This window comes from Zingiber officinale, chromosome 3B (genome assembly GCF_018446385.1).
Source record: "Zingiber officinale cultivar Zhangliang chromosome 3B, Zo_v1.1, whole genome shotgun sequence".
Taxonomy (NCBI): Eukaryota; Viridiplantae; Streptophyta; class Magnoliopsida; order Zingiberales; family Zingiberaceae; genus Zingiber; species Zingiber officinale.
The window spans coordinates 1833735-1854082 of NC_055991.1; the positions used below are offsets into that span (position 1 = coordinate 1833735).

The following is a 20348-nucleotide window of genomic DNA, read 5'->3' on the forward strand; positions in this document are numbered from 1 at the left end:
TTGTTACCTTAGCGTCGCTCGTTCCCTCGTGCGATCAGCTTGTCCCATAGCTCTTTAGCGTTTTGTGTGGACCAACTCTGCTCAGTTCTTCTCTTGTCAATCCGCATCGTAGAGTGTTGATCGCTTTATTTTCTGTTGATGCTTTTTCTTGAGATCTGCTGTCCGGTCTTCAGGATCCACTAGAGGTGTCTGCCGGAATTTTGTAAGGTTTCGTAATGCTCATCCACCGGTCGAAGTCTGTTTTGAGGTAGACCTCCATACGCTTCTTCCAGTAGGGAAGTCGTCCCGTTGAAGAGTGGAGGTCGACTGTGCTGAATCCTTCTTGTTGGGACATTCTGTGCAGGTAAATAACAAAAAAATCCCAAGACTTGGTCTTGGATTAGAGTGAGGGAAAATAGAGAAAAATCTAGATTAGTGTTGCACTAATTTAAATTGATTAGAGAAATATTAAGTTAACGAAACACCGCTTTAAAATTAATTATTCAACCAACACTCATCCGCAGTCTTGGTCCCTCGGACGCACCGCATACCTGTAGGACCGTTAGATTCGATAGAGGGGGGGGGGTGAATATCGATTCGAAAAAACAAGAGTTTAAACGCAGCGGAAAAGTAAAATAGACACAGTGGTTTTACTTCGTTCGGAGCCTGTGACGACTCCTACTCGAAGGCCCGTGGTCCTTGACCACTTTCGTTGGGCAATCACTAGCAATTCGGAATAATAATTACGACAGAACCGTACAGGGAATGCTAATGAAACTGAAAAATAAATACCGACAAAAGGGAAAAGACGAAGCGTAGTGTCGGAGCTTTATTGGCGTCGCAGTAGAAGAGTTCTCAGCTTGATTGATTTCTGAAGCTCCTGCCTGGGGCTTCTTTTATATGCTGTTCCGGGCGCCTGGATTCCTTCCGGGCGCCTGGAGTGTGACGTAACTGCTCAAACCAAGATGCTCCACGTGGCGACGACTTGGCTGGATAAAATTCGCCTTCCGGACGCCCGGACCTCCGAGCGCCCGGACTACCTTATTCCAGAAAACTCCCTTTTCCTGCAAAACAAAGTTAGTCCGAGGTAAATGTATATCCTGTAAAATAGATTGTCAGCACAGTTAAAGTTCAACAGATAATTAAAAAGAGTATGACTTAGATTCCGTCTCTCCGAGACCGGAATCTAGTCACGATCTCGACTTAGACATCCGAAATGGATCTAAGCCGGATCGACGCCTAATGTCCCCTTCCCGGGAACGCGTCCTCACAGTCACTCCCTTCCAGTGACTTACCTTTCTTATCTACCAGACGTCCGGTCAGCCCGTCGACCCGCTTGGACTTCTCGCCAGCTATCCGGTCAGCCCGTCGACCTAGCTGGACTTCTCGCCAAGCGTCCGGTCAGCCCGTCGACTCGCTTGGACTTCTTGCCAGCTATCCAGTCAGCCCGTCGACTTAGCTGGACTTTTCCTGCACACTCGATCAAAGTGTCAGACAACAACAAAACTAACTTAACCTATTTGTCATTCATCAAAACCTGGGTTAAATCGTTAGTGCTAACCGCACCAACAGTATTCATTGGCTCGGTATAGCATATGATCGTAATCTCGGAGCGGTTTTCGAATGAGTGATCGGAAAAAATCCCCATCCACTAGTCCCTGTGTGAAGGCATTCATCATGGTCTCCGAGGTGGCTGTTGGAATGTCCATGGCCACAGTGTTGAATCGCTGAATGTAGGCTCGGAGAGATTCGCGGGCTTCCTGTTTGATGGCGAACAAGCTGACACTTGTCTTCTGATAACGCCGACTGCTGGCGAAGTGGTGGAGGAATGCCGTTCGGAAGTCCTTGAAGCTTGTGATGTATCCGTCCGGCAGCCTCCGAAACCACCGTTGAGCCGATCCAGAAAGGGTGGTAAGAAAGACTCGGCACTTTACACCATCTGTATATTGATGGAGCGTAGCTGTGTTATCAAATTTACCCAGATGATCATCCGGGTCCGTTGTTCCGTTGTACTCGCCGATCGTCGGGGGCACGTAGTGCTTCGGTAGAGGGTCTCGTAGAATAGCCTCCGAAAATTGGCGATTGATCCGCTCGGGAGATGAGTCCACTCGGGGAGCTTTCCCCTTTCTGTCGTCTCGCCTAGGCATTTCGTCTGAAGAAGATCCTCTATCTCTCCGAGCTGGTACGACTTCAGGGGTGCGAAATAAGGCCCGATGGAATGCAACGGTGGCTTGAGGTGCTTCTGCTCGGCCACCAGACGCAGATGTTGCTTGTTGCTCCGGCCGCTCGGCGGCTGCTTTCTGTTTTTGCTCCACAAGTTTGGCGGCCCTTATCTCGACCAGAGCTTCGAGTTCTTCCGTCGAAAGTGCCACCGTGTGTTGTCGTCCAGCCTCATCCATTGTTTCCAGTCGGATGCAGGAGCGTTCCCACAGACGGCGCCAAATTGATCCTGTCCGAACCAGGAGTCAACGGAAGCTGGGGGTGTGGCGCTTCTTGCTGGATCCTCGAGTGCTCCAGCGAACCTGCAGCAAAACCGAGCTGGGAGGGATGTCCCGGCGACGGCCCTCCGACGCTCGAGTCAGGCGAGGGATAACAAAAAGGTGGCCTCAGGATCAAGACTCGCGTACCTCCGGTGAAGAAAAGGAGACCTTATATAGACCTCTCGAAGGAGCCTGGGCACGCCAATCAAAGCAATCACCTGCTTTCGACCATGCCCAGGTATGAGTCTGTCAGAAAGACCATGCCCAGGTATGGGTCTGTCAGAAAGACGTCCATAAGGCTATACCGCTACTGTACCAACCTCTCCATGATGTGACGGCGAGATCCTCCATCGTGCACTCTGGTGTACGGCGTAATCATCAGACATGCCTTTGCTGACATCCCATATCCTGAGCCGAACGAATAGGCCGCTCAGCTAATCTTTGCATCCTCGCTCTTATCCTGGACGAGCGGACCGCCCGCTCGGCCCTCGGTCCCAGCCGGGCGGACACCCGCTCGGCCATTCAGTCTTCCCGCCTTGGCGTCGGAAACCCAAGCCCATGGCTGAGTTATCTTTGGTTCCGCTCGGACCTACTCAGCTGCTCGGCGCGGCCATTAACCGCTTAGTCAGCCCTACATCTGTCCTCAAGCTGAGACCCCTCAGGAAGTGGATCCCCCATTCTTACCGCCGGATCAATGACTCATTAAATCAACTTAATTTAATGAATTAGATTCATTATATTAAGTTAGCTTGAATCAAATGGTTAGATTAGATCAACTATGGAAGAGATTTGGTCAAGTTTGACTTGACTTGAGAGAAAGATTAAAAGTCAAGTTTGACTTGACTTTATGTCACCTCATTGTGAGTTGGCATTGATGTGGACCAATGATGTTACTCCACATCATCATGGGTGCCACCTCATGGAAGTTACAAAGCCATTTTCTTTAATAGCTTCACATTAATTGCACTTAATGCAATTTTTTGGGAGTTACACAACTTGAAAGTGGCCGACCACTTTTGAATGGGAATCAAATAGATTTTCCTCATTCAAGTGCATTATTCCTTCTTCTTCCTCTTGGAGCTCTCTTCCTCTCCCTCTCCTCCTCAACTTGGTCGAACCACACATAGGTGCTAGCACACCTCTTTGTGTGTTTTTCTCCACCTACGAGTCCGTGTGGATACTTCTAGAGGAGTATCTATCTTGATACTCTTGAGATCCGGCACCGTTTGGACGAGCGGAAACGCGAAGGGCTTCGTTTCAAAGGTATAACTCGTTTCATGTAGATCTAGGAGTAGATCTAAGTAGAAACTCGTACTCATAATTTTTTGTTTTTAAATCTTTTCTTCGCACGAGATCCGTTGGCTAGGGTGATTTGGGGTTTCCGTGACGCGAAAACGCGGTTTTCGTGGCCCGAAAAACCCAACAGTGGTATCAGAGCCACGTGCGAAGCGAGTACGAGTTTAGATTCATATTTTTATGAAAAATATAGATCTGTAAACTTTCTGTAAATTCATGTTTTTATAGTTTTAATGGATAATTTTCTCGTAGAAGCGAAGCACAAGTGTTTCGGCACTTGTAGGCTTCGACTACTGAGAAGTTTTTCCAAAAACGGTAATGTTTCGACCCAAAATCTTTTGGGGCAGCGGGCTAAGGCGCTCTTGGATCGCTTAGGAGCAACTCGCGATGGTTAGATCGCGGGTAGGGGTACTACCCCTAACCCCGCAAGGGGATTTGCTCCGCGATTGCGCCCGAAATCACTAATCGGGACCGTCGGGAAAAATTTACTCATAAAATCTGTAAAATTATGAAAAAAAATTACAGAAAATTATGAAAAAATAAATAATTTTGAATTATATATTATTTTTGTGATAGTCATGGCCCAAAGACCCAATTCGATTGGACAATTGTGTTGTAATTCATAATACGACCTGCGTGCCGTTATGTGATGTGCGTGCTTGTATTTTATTTTTATTTTATTTTCACGACCTGCGCGTCGTGCCTTTCTCTTATATTCTGGTTGTAAATTAGATTTAGACTCGAATGTAACTCGAGTTTCAAAATTGTAATGTAATTTTGAAGCGGTGGAAGGTCCACACGAGACGGAGTTACAAGGAGGGCGCGAGCAACACAAGGTGGTCAAAGGAAGAAGCTTGAAAAGCTGTTGACCTTAGGTTGACCATCCGATCTTCTCATTGGCTTGAGAAGATCGTAGTGGGGCCATGACTAAATCACAAATTAATTTAATTAATTACTTTTGTGTGTATGTGATGCATGCTAGTTAATTAAGTAATTAATTAGTGTCTAACGATTAGATTAGATCTAAGTCGTGCACATGATGCACCCTTCGATTAGATTAGATCTATCGAGTATATGATACGCATCATCATTTAGATTAGATCTAAATCACGTCAACTCGTAATGCCTACCATGTCGTGATACCTACCACTACCTCGATCGCATGTAGTTGTTGAATCTGCCAAAGCAGAGCAACACATACTATCTTGGTAGGGTACGGAGGGACAATCTTGGTCCCGCCTAGGCGCCTATCAACGCATGGGTGAGTACAACTCAATTAGATTGAGTATTCCTAGTTAACTCGGTTGGATCGAGTATAACTATAGGCATTCTTTCAACGGTTGGAAAGTTAGGTCAAAATCACATATATATTAACTCTCGGGCGTATTAGCCAAAGCTAACTCGAGTTTTAATATAAATGCGGATTTTGATTCTATAAACAAGAGTTGCATAGAGATGTAATTGGTAATCGTTACCTACCGATCATACTAAATCTTGGGCGTTTTAGCCAAAGCTAACTCAAGGGTTAGTATGATGTAGATCTTGTCCCACATGAATTATAGAATTCAGTGGGAGCATCATTTAGTTAAAAAGCCTAATTAAGTGATTAAGAATATGATACTTATTTCTGCATTTATTTCTGTTGTAAAATTGCCATGACGTCGAACACGAACACCTTCTCGCTGCGATCTGTCCTCGAGAAGGACAAGCTCAACGGAGCAAACTTCCTGGACTGGTACAGGCACCTGAGAATAGTTCTCACCCAAGAACGTAACCTGTACGTTCTGGAGCAGCCCATTCCGGAGGCTCTTCCTGCCACTGCCCCGCGAGCTGACCGAGATGCTTTCAAGAAGCATCAAGATGATGCATTAGATGTGTCTTGTCTAATGCTCGCGACCATGAACTCTGAGCTTCAGAAGCAACACGAGTTAATGGGCGCTTACGATATGGTTGAACATCTTCGTCAGCTGTATCAAGGACAAGCGAGGCATGAGAGATTTGAGATCTCAAGGGCACTGTTTCAGATGGGGCTCCCGTAGGCCCATATGTACTCAAAATGATTGGGTACATAGAGAACCTACAAAGGTTAGGGTTCCCTCTTGGCCAAGAGTGGCCACTGACCTGATCTTGCAATCCTTGCCGATAGCTCTAAACTACAATATGAACGAGATTGACAAGCCACTGCCCGAGCTGCTTAGCATGTTAAGAACTGCTAAGCTAAACCATAAGAAGGCGAAGCCCAACATTGTTCTGATGGTTCAGAAACATAAGGGCAAGGGCAAGCCCAAAGGCAAGGGAAAGTCCCAAGCCAAGGGCAAAGGTAAGGCACTGAAGCCTAAAGGAGGGGTCGCCAAGGATGCTACCTGCTTCCACTGCGATCAGACCGGGCACTGGAAGAGGAACTGCAAGGTATACTTGGAGGATCTTAAGAAGAAGCGAAGTGAGACTTCCACTTCAGGTATATATGTTATAGAAGTCAATCTATCTATTTCTACATCATGGGTATTAGATACTGGATGTGCTTCTCACATTTGTACTGATGTGCAGGCGCTGAGAAATAGCAGGGCATTGACAAAGGGCGAGGTGGACCTACGAGTAGGCAATGGAGCACGGGTTGCTGTTGTTTTATCATCTATCTCTGCCCTCCGGGCTTGTACTAGAGTTAGTCGATTGTTGTTATGTGCCTGCATTAACTAAGAACATTATATCAGTTTCTTGTTTGGACAAGAAAGGTTTCTCGTTTACTATAAAGAACAAATGTTGTTCCGTCTATTTAAACGATATGTTCTATTGTAGTGCACCTCTGATAAACGGACTCTATATTCTAGACCTTGAGAGCCCTATCTATAACGTAAATACCAAGAGGTTCAAGTCAAATGACATGAACCAAACCTACCTCTGGCACTGTCGCTTAGGTCATATAAATGACAAGCGCTTATCCCAGCTCCATAAGGATGGTTTGCTGGACTCATTTGATTTTGAATCATATGAGATATGCGAGTCATGCCTACGAGGCAAGATGACCAAGACTCCCTTTAGTGGGCACAGCGAGAGAGCAACTGATTTGTTAGGACTCATACATAGTGATGTATGTGGCCCTTTCAATGTTGCTGCTAGAGGCGGTTATAGATACTTCATCACATTTACTGATGACTTCAGTAGATATGGTTATGTGTACTTGATGACACATAAGTCTGAATCCTTTGAAAAGTTCAAAGAATTCAAGAATGAAGTACAGAACCAGCTTGACAAGAGTATTAAGATACTTTAATCCGATCGAGGTGGAGAATACCTTAGCCATGAGTTTCGTGACTATCTAGCAGAGTGTGGGATCCTATCCCAACTCACTCCTCCTGGAACACCACAGTGGAATGGTGTATCCGAAAGGAGGAATCGTACCCTATTAGATATGGTACGTTCTATAATGAGTCACACAGATCTTCCGACATACCTTTGGGGCTATGCTCTAGGCACGGTAGCTTTTATACTCAACCGAGTTCCATCCAAGGCCGTGATAAAGACATCATATAGGATATGGACTGGGAGAGATGCCCATGTGTCTTTCATGAGGATTTGGGGTTGTGAGGCTTACGTTCAACGTCAAGTCTCAGACAAATTAGGACCCAAATCTGACAAGTGCTTTTTCATTGGATATCTCAAGGAAACTAAGGGATATTACTTCTACATTCCCAGTCAACACAAGGTAGTTGTGGTAAAGACTGGGGTCTTTCTAGAAAGGGACTTTGTTTCTAGAAAGACTAGTGGGGGCGCGTTCGATCTTGAAGAAGTTCAAGATGCGAACAATAGCACTGATGCCTCGATGGAAATTGAACTGGAACCACAAAGTGTTGTGGATGATGTTTTTCCACAAGGAGTTGAGGAACAACAACTAGTTCAAGTAGACATACCTCTTCGCAGGTCTGATAGGGTACGTCGTCAGCCTGAGAGATACTCATTTCTCTTGTCTGACCATGATGACGTTATGTTCATAGAGGATGAGCCTACCACTTATCAGGAAGCTGTGATGAGACCAGATTCCGAGAAATGGCTAGAAGCCATGAGATCCGAAATGGAATCCATGTACACCAACCAAGTATGGACTTTGGTTGATCCACCTGAAGGGGTAAAACCCATAGGGTGTAAGTGGGTCTTTAAGAGAAAGACTGACATGGATGGACTTATCTATAAGGGTCGCTTGGTAGCTAAAGGTTTCAAGCAGATTCATGGTATTGACTATGATGAAACCTTTTCTCCAGTAGTGATGTTTAAGTCCATTCGGATCATGCTTGCTATTGCAGCCTACCATGACTATGAGATATGGCAGATGGATGTCAAAACCGCGTTTCTGAATGGAAACCTGCTCGAGGATGTGTACATGACACAACCTGAGGGTTTTGTAGATCCACAGCATACTAGCAGAGTATGCAAGCTACATAAGTCCATTTATGGACTAAAGCAAGCTTCTCGGAGCTAGAATCTTCGATTCGATGATGCAATCAAACAGTTTGGTTTCATCAAGAATGAAGATGAGCCTTGTGTCTACAAGAAAGTTGTAGGGGATATAGTTGTCTTCCTCATATTGTATGTGGATGACATACTACTCATTGGGAAGGACATCCCTATGCTTCAGTCTGTCAAGACCTGGCTAGGGAGTTGCTTCTCAATTAAGGACTTAGGTGAGGCATCCCGCATTCTAGGGATACAGATCTATAGAGATAGATCTAAGAGATTGCTTGGCCTAAGTCAGAGTACATACATTGACAAGGTACTCCTTCGGTTTGCCATGCAGAACTCCAAGAAGGGATTTTTGCCGATGTCACATGGCGTGAGTCTTTCGAAAACTCAAGGTCCCTCTTCTAGAGAGGAGAGAGACCGCATGGATCAGATCCCTTATGCCTCAGCCATAGGATCGATCATGTACGCCATGCTATGTACTCGACCTGATGTCTCGTATGCTTTGAGCATGACGAGCAGATACCAGTCAGATCCAGGTGAAAGTCACTGGATAGCGGTCAAGAATATTCTTAAGTACTTAAGAAGGACTAAAAAATATTTCTTGATATATGGAGGCAATGATGAGCTAACTGTAAAGGGTTACAGTGATGCTAGCTTCCAGACCGACCAGGATGACTATAGATCGCAGTCAGGGTTCGTATTTTGCATTAATGGTGGTGCTGTCAGCTGGAAGAGTTCGAAGCAGGATACAGTAGCTGATTCTACAATAGAAGTCGAGTACATTGCTGCATCAGAGGTAGCAAAGGAGGTAGTTTGGATCCGCAAGTTCATCACTGAACTTGGGGTGGTTCCTAGCATTGCTGACCCTATTGAGCTCTATTGTGACAACAATGGAGCTATAGCACAGGCGAAGGAACCTCGCTCACACCATCGGACTAAACACATACTACGACGCTTCCATCTCATTCGAGAGATCATCGAGAGAGGAGATGTGAAGATTTGCAGAGTACCTACAGAGGCTAACATCGCAGATCCCTTGACCAAGGCTTTGGCACAGAAGAAGCATGATTGTCACACTAGGTCATTTGGGCTTAGAGCCTACACTGATTGGCACTAGTTGGACTCAAGTGGATTAATGTATTCAATGAGTCTAATTTAGATTATGACTCATTAAATCAACTTAATTTAATAAATTAGATTCATTATATTAAGTTAGCTTGAATCAAATAGTTAGATTAGATCAACCATGGAAGAGATTTGGTCAAGTTTGACTTGACTTGAGAGGAAGATTAAAAGTCAAGTTTGACTTGACTTTATGCCATCTCATTGTGAGTTGGCATTGATGTGGACCAATGATGTTACTCCACATCATCATGGGTGCCACCTCATAGAAGTTACAAAGTCATTTTCTTTAATAGCTTCACATTAATTACACTTAATGTAATTTTTTGAGAGTTACACAACTTAAAAGTGACGGATCATTTTTGAATAAAAATCAAATTGATCCGACCATTTTTAAATAGAAATCAAATTGATTTTCTTCATTTAAATACATTATTCCTACATCTTTCTCTTGGAGCTCTCTTACTAAAAGAATCGAACGTGTTGTTGCATCGGTGACATGGACAAAGCCAAAAGCGAACACATTGCATTGCCGACGTGGGTAAAGCGGTAAAGGCTAATAAAAAAATAAAAGAACAAAAACAAAATCAACTTTATGGCGTGTCAGTGCGATTTGTGAGTCATCGCACACATGCATTGCTAAATTGTTATTTTGCATAAAGTAATTCCAAAAAAAAGCCTAAAAAAATATTTTATAAATTAAATGTAAACTCCAAGTGACTTTTTTACTTTTCGGACATTTTTATTGGAACCAGGGACGCCCTTTTGAAAAAGACATCATTTTTAATTTTTATGAAAGGGCAAATCATTCAGCCATTTAATTACCCTCACTAGTTTTGAATTTTTGATTTGATTTTCTTAATAGTTTGATTTTAAATTTAAATCAGATTTTGACCTGATCAATATAATATGTTTAAAAAATATTCACTACGATAGTAATAATATTATTACATTTATAGCAGTTATAATTTCATATTTATTATAATAAATTTGTATTAATTATCGTTGCTTTTCATAGATTCAAAAATTATCGGCTGTTGCGTATACTGCTCGAGTTACCGGTAGGTATTATCTAGTTCATAAAAATATATATATATATATATATTTTTTATTTTTTTATTTTGTTTCTTAATCTGGCGTATGACTTCGAGGCTAAGCTTCTCCGCAAAACCTCTTGGTGAGCTGACCGGGCCATGCGGCCCCTATATATAACCAGAAGTTCCGTTCCTATCCGTTAAGATCCAGAAGAAAGCGACGATGTTCGTCGGGCCTCTCTGCGAGATGAAATGGGAATCCGAGGCCAGCCGACTCGTCGAGCCGGGAATCGAGGTGCTTCCCGAGGGATGCATCGCCCACGCCATCTCCCTCACGTCGCCCCGCGACGCCTGCTGCTCCACCGCCGTCTCCACCGCCTTCCGGTCCGCCGTCGCTTCCGACACCGTCTGGAACAGCTTCCTACCCTCCGATCTGGAGTCCATCCTCGCCAGAGCCGACCGTCCGGTGGACTTCTCCTCCAAGAAGGAGCTCTTCTTCCGGCTGTGTGACAAACCGATCCTCCTCGACGGCGGCAAGATGGTTAGTTGCAATTTTCCACAACGTTTCGCTAATTGATAGGGTTATGGTTCCCTATTTTCGATTCCTCACTCTGGATTACTTTTTTAGGTTTGAAAGTTAACTAATGTTGTGAATTGGGAGACTTTGCTGATTAGGGATTCGAGGGGGGAAAATGGGGGAATTTTGAGAGAAGTATCATTTCTGTTTATTTGATGTTTGTTAGGTTGCGTTTTGCAGATTTTCTCATTGGATAGATCTAGCGGAGCCAAGTGCTTCATGCTTTCAGCTAGAGAACTAGCCATTACGTGGGCTGATACGGACTCCTACTGGAGATGGGTTCCGGAACCTGATTCCAGGCATGTAGTAACAAATGTTCTTCTTTTCTTCTTCTCTTCTGTTTAGTCATTGAATGCTTCTTATTTTAAAGTGTAATTCTGTAATCGAAGTCTTAATCATTAACTTTTTGCAAAGTCTCATTACTCTTTTTTTTATTAAAATGATCAACATTTTTTTATCATGCCTTTTCTTCTTGTGATGGCCAATCCCCTTTGTCTAATGCCATAGTGGAAACAAGTCTCCTAAAGCAGGGTTACATAGATAGGATTCATAATGTCAAAGTGAATTGAATAACCCATTTATCTCAAAACCTCCAAATTTTATGAAGAGATTAATCTTTGTATTTATACTCCCCTTCATGTGTAGATGGATGCACTTCGCTTGACAAGCCCAAATCAAGCGCACTAATTAATCAACAATTATTTTGTATCATGCTTGTTTTTCATGTCATAAAGCATGGATTATATAGAGATCAAATGTATTCTGATGTATTGGGCAAAAAAAGGCGATAACGCTCGCCCCTAGCGCCCCCGCCGTACCTTGCTCAAGGCCATCACGAGGGAGGTTAATCACGGTAACCGGAGAAGCTAGTGCGCAGTGGGAAGAAGGACACGGGGACCAGGGATTTACGCCCTGATTACCCCGCGATTCGAACCCACGATCTCATTGGGCAATCTTCTATGCACTAACCACTCCGGATAATCCCGTGGGGCTAAATGTATTCTGATGTATGATGCTACAGTTGATGGACTAGCCTCTTACCTCAAAAGCTTAAACAAATCATTGTATTTGTACGCTTAATACTCCCCTTTAATGTTTGGGTGGACATGCTTCATTTGGCAACCCCAAACCGAACTTGAGCTAATGAGATAATGTTATTTAAAACCAAACTCTAATCCCATGATAAAGTTGATGCTATCTATTTACTTTAAAAACTCTAGCTATTCATCCTTGGTATACAAATACTCTTGTGTTTTAGCTACCATTGTTGCTTGTCTAGTCTATGTATCTAGTATGTATAGTAGTTGCATACAAGCACACATTGTACTGAGAGTTATGAACATCACACTTTGTTCTGCTTTTACCTGTCAACTCATGTTTTAAAATTGAAATAAACTTTGCAAGGTGCTACGAGTTACTGAACAATTACATGTGCAAACTATCTCGACAGGTTCTCAGAGGTTGCTGAACTCCTAAGTGTATGTTGGTTGGAGATTCGTGGGCACTTCAAATGCAAAATGCTTTCTTCCAAAACAACATATGCTGCCTATCTCATCTTCAAGCTGTCTGATCGCGCTTATGGTCTGGGCCATCCACTCCAAGAGGCATCAGTAGAACTTGGAACAGAGTCATCCACTAGTGTGGTCTGCTTACAGTCCAGCGACATGTATGCGCATATGCATGCTCGGAGGAGCAGGGTTTGGTTCAGGCGTGGTTTGCACTGGAGACGACGAGTACTGACGGTCAATGAGAGTCAAGAAGCAGATGATGAAGCCAAGGAAGCCGCTGGCCGTGTTCCGCAGTTGAGGAATGATGGATGGATGGAAATCGAGCTGGGTGAGTTCTACAACTGCGGGGAAGAGGACAAGGACGTCCATGTAAGTTTGCTGGAAGTGAAAGGAGGACACTGGAAGATTGGCCTGATCATTGAGGGAATTGAGATAAGGCCTAAAAAGTAGTGCTGAAAGTAACGCCCCTAACTTTTAGCATCCATTGGGGCAGTAAATTCAACTGCAAATGTTGCATATGTTAGCTTCAAAAGAGAATTGGTATGCAGTTGATCCATAAATCTTTGTTCTTTAGGATTTTGAAAGGTGCCACTGAGAGAATCTGCTCCATATTGTGGAAGAATATGATTCTCGTTGGAGTTGTTAAGGTGTCTCATTTTCCATATTGCTTCATCACCAATGTTGGCATGTTGAATAAATTCTAAAGCATGGGGAAATTATTTTAAGTATTAATAATACTGGCCAAATTTATGCATTGTTAAATTCATGCCTTAAGATACAAGTAGAATAAGCATTAACAACGATTAACAGGGGCTTTGATGTATGATTTTCCTATTTATCTAATATTAAAATCATCATTTAAAGAATAATGAGTAAATAAGGATTTTGCTTTTTTAAGAAAAATATTGAAAATCACTGTGCAAACGTGGCCATTTTTTTAAAAAAAATATACGAATAATATTGAAATAAAAATATTTTTAGGATTAAAAATAGGATAAATCATTATGATGTATATATTTTAAACTAAAATGCCTTTTTGATTAAAAGGATAACAAATTGAGTCCTTTTACCTCAAAAGCTTAAACTTTTAGAAAAAGACAAATCTTTGTATTTATTTACGCCTAATACTCCCCCTTAATGTTTGGGTGGACATGCTTCATTTGGCAGGCTCAAACTGAACATGAGCTAATGAGATAATGTAATTTAAAGCCAAACTCTAATCCCATGATAAAGTTGATGCTATCTACTTTAAAAGCTCTAACTATTCATCCTGGGTATACAAATAATCTTGTGTTTTGGCTACCTTATTGTGCTGGATGTGCCATTGTTGCTTGTCTAGTCTATGTATCAAGCATATATACACATTGTTCTGACTTCTGAGAGATATGGACATCATATTTTGTTCTACTTTTACCTGTTCAACTCTTTTTTTTTTGAAAATTGAATTTAACTTTGCAAGGTGCTACGCGTTACTGAACAATTAAATCTGCAAAACTATCTCGACAGGTTCTCAGAGGTTGCTGAAATCCTACGTGTATGTTGGTTGGAGATTTGTGGTCACTTCCAAGGCAAAATGCTTTCTTCTAAAACAACATATGCTGCCTATCTCATCTTCAAGCTATCTGATCGCGCTTATGAACTGGGCCATCCACTCCAAGCATCAGTAGAACTTGGAACAAAGTCATACTTTAGCATCGTCTGCTTGCAGCCCAGCAAGCGTAGGCACGCTTGGAGGAACAAGGATTGGTTCTTGTGTCATCCATTAACAAGGGCATTGATAATTACCATTTAAGGAATAAAGAGGAAATAAGGGTTTGGGTCTTTTAAATTGAAATGTTTTTTTATATATTAAATATTAGGATATCGACTCCATCTAGTGGGATAGATAAGATTTAGTTGTTGCTCTATTAGATATTCAAGTTATTTCTTACAATTCAACTAATCTTATAATTGTCCATTTAGATTAATGGTCAACATCTTTTGGTTTGTCATCCTATTAGAAGAAAAATATCTATCTTATAATACATCGTAGTTAGAATTTAAACATTAGGTATTTAGTTAACTTTGACTGTTGCACTAAAATCTAGGGCTTATAATATTGCTTTTATTAGATAAAATTATTTTAATTTGATTAAATTTATTTTAATATTATTATAGTACTTTTGTTTAAATTTGTTATAATATGTAATAGTTTCGATCAAAATTATTATAATATAAATAAAATTGCTACACGTTGGAATAATTTAGATAAAAATTACTATAATAATATTGAAATAACTAAAATGTTGCGATGATATTTTTTAAACTAAAATGCCTTTGATCAAAAGAGTAATGAAGGATATTTTGTTTTTGTTCAAATTTCTTTTTTATGTTATACTATAAATTCAGCTCATTTCAAACTGAGTTGGGGATAAAAATTTTTCGGCAAATTACTTAACCACGTTGATTAAATTTTATATTATCCAAATCGGGTAGGTAATTATAAAAATACTCAAATCGCGGGCTTGATACTAATTTTACCCCTTTGTTCGTTCGCTTTTGCTCGACGAATCGATTGTTACAGTATAACAATTGATTCGATAAAGTACTGTGATCATGAATCGTAACTTAAATTTATTGTTACACGATAACAATAGATTAATTTTTTTTTAAAAAAAATATTAAAAATCCTTCTATGATCAAAAATTTGTTGCTCTCAACATAATATATCAAATTGATATTTGATTACATGGATATAATAGCATTAAAGAATTTATAAAACCTAAGCCGTAAGAATTCTGATAAATCTAAGCCGCACGAATTCTAATAAGAGAATAAGAACTCGAATAATAGGAAATACAAAAATATGGATCTTGTTTCATCGTGAACATGACAGAGAAAACAAAAACTTAAACTAAAAGTGACAATAAACCTGATTGCAACATAGTTATCATTGTCACAAGTGTCGTGCCCTTCAAAGGTCTCGAGATCGTATGGAAAAAGAAGAAAGAGGAGAGGCCTTTCAAGGAAATTAGGATGATGACACCGAATTATTCTTCATCATTGGAGAACGAAGAGATGTCAAGAAGATGTCTTAAACCCTCGAGTACCGATCCTTTAAATAGAGGATCCAATCTGTTATCAACCCATAGATGATAACAGATCGGGCAAAAGGATTCTACACAATCAACCCACATCTTGTAATTCGAAACCCAATAAACTTAAGTTAAATCACTTTAACGGATTCAGATCGTATTCACATATACAAATTACAATAAAGCCCACTTTAAAGAGATAAAGTCCAACAATCTTCCACTTAGGCTACATGTGATGTATATATGACATATGAGTAAACTTTAGTTGATATCAAACTTTATAGGTACAAGATACCCCTGTAAACAATCTAATCCATTAACTTCATTGTTATAAGACTAAAGAGTTCATATATATTATATATGACTATAACAAGCCCCAACAGTAATGACAATACCGATGTCATTAATGACATATATTAAGATGGTGATGTGTAGTATGAAAGTTACATGAAATATGATCAGTACATCTAAATTTTCAACTAGTCATGAAGTGATCCAAAAGGGTCTAATCATATCTGCAAAATACTTTATACTAAAATTGTACCGGTAAATCATGATCTAAACATTATGATTCCAAAATGAATCTATATCATATTTACAAACACCAAATGTTAAATAACAATAGTAAATCATGATACTTTATTCAAAGAGTATCAAACAAACAAAATTCCTATTAATGATTGGACTTTAAGTATGTACAATAATCAAAATAAAATATTTAACTTTATTAATATAAAATAATAAATAAATGCAGACTCCACTAGATGAATTCTTTTTCTATAAGAAGAACTCTCATATCTATAATATGTTGGATCAAGACACACATTAGGAGAGGGGGGGGGGGGGGGGGCCTTAATCACATGATTTTAAAAAATTTATCTTTCTCTTTTTGAAATCAAAAGTACGCAACAGAATTAAGTGCAGAAATGGAAAAAGAACACAAATATGCAAACTCGGTCGGTTTTACTTGATTCAGAGCCTTTGACGACTTTTACTCCAAGACCCAAGTCGCGCGAACCTATCGACAGGTAATCCACTAAATGTCTCATCCGGAACCGACAGAAGAGGGGATTGAATATAAAAAGGTCAGGACAAGTGTAACACGTTACACTTTAAATCCTTTATACAAAAATTAAGTACAATATTGAACCTTCGTTATCCAACACATTCGAAAATGATCGGATCGGGCTCAGTGTTGGATGGCTTCTCAGCAGTAGTCAGACACAACAACGTCGTAGCATAGCAGCATTACGAAGCCGGAGCATTCAGAACGTCAAATGGACACATAGAAACTTGTAGAAGAGTAGTACTTGAGTTATTGTGAAGTTTTGGTCGAGACACTCTTTTATTGAGCATTGAAGGCGCATTCCATAGTACTGAATGTGCCTTCCATCCACTAAGTTTCATCATAAACAGCTCGCCACTTATTATCGATGAAGTTTGATTTTTATCCGACCGAAGGCGTCTTCCAAGCTCCTGAAGGCCTTCCATCGCTTAGCTCAAGGCGCCTTTCATCGCCTGAAAGACGTCTCGGGCACTGTTCACCCAAGACATTTTGTACTCCTTTTGTCCTAAAAAATGTGTTAATTCAATATAAAATAACTAACATGCAAAATAAAGTTAGCACAATTAATATAATAGTAGTAATAATTAGTTCATGTCCTTCCAAGACCAAGAACTAGTCAAGGTCTCAGTTTAGGATCCAAAATCAATCTAAACTGGATCGATGGCTACTATCCCCTCAAACGGGACGAGTCCTCACCGAGTCACTCTCCTCCAGTAACTTACCTTCACTTACCAAATGCCAAGTTACTTCCTTGACGTCCAATATGACCCACCAGGTCTTCCTGCCGGAATCATGCGCACATTCGGACTTCGCCAATCGAGAATCAAAAATCTCAACCTCCTGCCGGAATCACACATCCGGACTTCAACATATCAGGAATCAAACATCCCGACCTCCTGCCAGAATTTCACATCTGGACTACGTTAATCAGGAATCACACATCTCGAATGGACTTCCTACCTAGTGTCTAGTCCTTTTGACCGATCAAGTTAGTCAACTCTGCGCATTTGGTAACAAGGTTAAATCAACAAGATATCTAACTTTAATCCATTGATCAGTTATCAAAAATCAAGTTTGATCATTAGTGTCAAATGCACTAACAATCTCCCCCATTTTTATGCAATGACAACCTGGGTTAAAGTTAGAAAAAAAATATGCAAAATGTATATAGTAAAAAAATGATTTTAAGAGATCTAAAATGAAACAGTTAAGTTTTATTCTCTTGATCATTTTTAGGGTTAAATTTTTCATATTTTCTTTGTTATTTTTCTTACTTAAACCCTAACTCTCCCTCTTTAGCATTCATCAAAAAAAATATGCAGATAAGTATAATAAATTATGAAAATGTAAATACATGAGTAAGCACAGCAAGTAATAAATTTTTTAAAGTAAGCATAAAAACTTACAGGTTTATTGTAGGGAGTAGTTAAAAAAATTCAAAAGTATTTTGAAAGGAGTTTTCAAAATTTACAAAAGGTTTTCAAAATTTTAAAAATTGAATTTGCAAAAAATAAACCATTTTGCAAAGCTAATTTTTGCAAGAATTTTACAAACTATTTTTCAAGATAATTAAAAAATAATTTGTTGCAAAGTAATTTTTAGAGTTTCAATTGTTCAAGGCAACTTTTGAAAAGTTTTGTAAATTATCTTTCCAATTTTTTTTAAAGTATTTTCAAAGAAATTTGTCCAAAAAAATTAATTTTAGAAATATTTTTACTTTTAAAATAATTCTCAAATAAATTTTAAAAAGTTTGTCAAAGATATTTTTCAAAGTAAAAGGATAACTTTTGCAAGAATTTTATAAAACCTTTCAAAGTATTTTTGAAAATATTTTTTAGAGTATTTTTAAGCCGTTTTTCAATGCAATTATCAAAACTCTTTAATTTTATTTTTCAAACAGACATTTGAAAAAGTATAAGAGTATTTTTTTCAAAGCAAGTTTTGAAAGAACGTTTTGAAAGTATTTTGTTAAATATTTTTCACAAAGATTAATTAAAGTAATTTTTAAAGTTTGCTTTTCAATGTAACTGATCCGGCGGTAAAAATCCGGAACCCCATAAGGAGTCAACGCTGAGGGGAGGTCAAAGGGTCTAGTGGTTCGCCAGAAAAGGGCAAGCCGACCGGACTCAGAAGAAAGGGAAATCTGATAGTAAAAGGCACCCTGGTAGGGACCAGGGTTCCGACGCTCAAATAAAACAGTGTATAATGACCGAGCGGAAGGAGGTGCCGCCCGGACGGCGCAAAGAATCAAGCCCGTCCGGACGACGTTCATCGCCCGCTCGGCGGGCCGGGCACCCCCGTCAGACGGTGGGTAAAAGACGGGGACGTCTGCTGACAGCCGTCAAGTCGTATGGCTATGCCATACTTCTAGTCTGACAACGGGTGGTCCTGCCGTCCCATCAAAGGACATGCTCGACGGTGGCAGCATGGTGTCAGGTAAGCTCTCTGACAAGTGCATACCGTGGTATGGGTTGCTGACACGTACGCACCTCGGTAGGCGTGCATCAGTTCCTTCTCCATCCTATATAAAGAGGCTATTACTTCGCCGAAGGTACGCATAATAAAAATTTGGCAGCCACTTTCTCCACCACTTACCTGACTTGAGCGTCGGAGGGTCGTCGTCGGGAACCCCTTCCCGGCTAGACTTTGGTGCAGGATCGCCGGAACTTCGTTCGACCAGCCGGAGGTTCACTCCAACGATTGGGAGCGTGCCGTGTGCCCAGTGTCCCTTGGTTCAGCGATTCGGACAGGATCAGTAACTTTTGAAAGTAAATTTTTCAAAGTAAATTTTAGAATATCTTTTCAAAATATTTTTCAAATAAAAAAAATTAAGTAAGTTTCAATTTTTTTTTTGTTTAAACTACCGGTTTGCAAAAAGTAGTAAGAAGAGGGAAATTTTTTGAAATAAAATCTTTTAAAAGTAATTTTCAAATATCCTCCCCTGAACTTGATATTATTTAAAAAGTAATATTTATCTAAAAATTATCTTAAATGTCTAACCATTAGTTACTAACTAACTATCAGAAGATAGCAATGTTCACTTGGTTAGTCAAGTTAAGTACTAATGCCCAATTAAAATTTACTGAAAAGGGATTACTTAACTTGATCAATGTACTGTTGTATTTTTCGCCCAGACTTATATTGATGCACTGATATAAGCATCTGAGGTCCAGGTAAAAAGCTTATGTATCTCACGTCATTCTAAGTTTTTTTTAATATACAATCAAGGTAGACTTCGTATGTTTGTGATATGTTCGTTATCTAGATCTATAGGATTATGTTGTTTAGGGATTTATCCTAGACTAAGGTCAAAACAATTTTGAAATACTAGGGAAATGAAAATTTTTAGAAAACATAAGCAATGAATTTTCCTAGAATTTGAAAGTTGTTTAAGGAAAAATACATCCTACCCTTTACTAAGATTTTCAAAAAGGAATTTACTAGATTATCCAAACAAAGTAGTCAACAAGCAACTAAATAGATAGATCAAGTCAAACAAACAAACAATATATATAAATGCACTAAAAAAATAGTGTCTAGTCATCATCGACAACAGGTGGAGGTGGGAGCTGATCAGTCACTCATAAGGCCTGAAGTATAGCCTACATCTGTAGGTCTAGCCGCCCAAAGCCAGTGGTCATCTCATCGCAAAGAGAGATGAATCCCTCTGAGACTGACTGCCAGATCTGTGCGGAAGACTCCTCAAGTCTAGCGAGGCTAGGGCTGTAAACAAGCCAAGCCGAGCCGAGCCAAGCTT

The 20348-nt window shown here is 40.2% G+C and overlaps 1 protein-coding gene across 1 annotated transcript; it reads left to right on the top strand.

The window, feature by feature from the left end:
* Positions 1-10549: 10549 nt before the first annotated feature.
* Positions 10550-13186, top strand: LOC122055471 (F-box protein PP2-B10-like). The gene is made up of 3 exons (XM_042616926.1): positions 10550-10907; positions 11124-11242; positions 12394-13186. The coding sequence occupies exons 1-3, from the start codon at positions 10590-10592 to the stop codon at positions 12899-12901; spliced, it is 945 nt and encodes a 314-aa protein (XP_042472860.1). The 5' UTR covers positions 10550-10589; the 3' UTR covers positions 12902-13186.
* The last annotated feature ends 7162 nt before the right edge of the window (positions 13187-20348 follow it).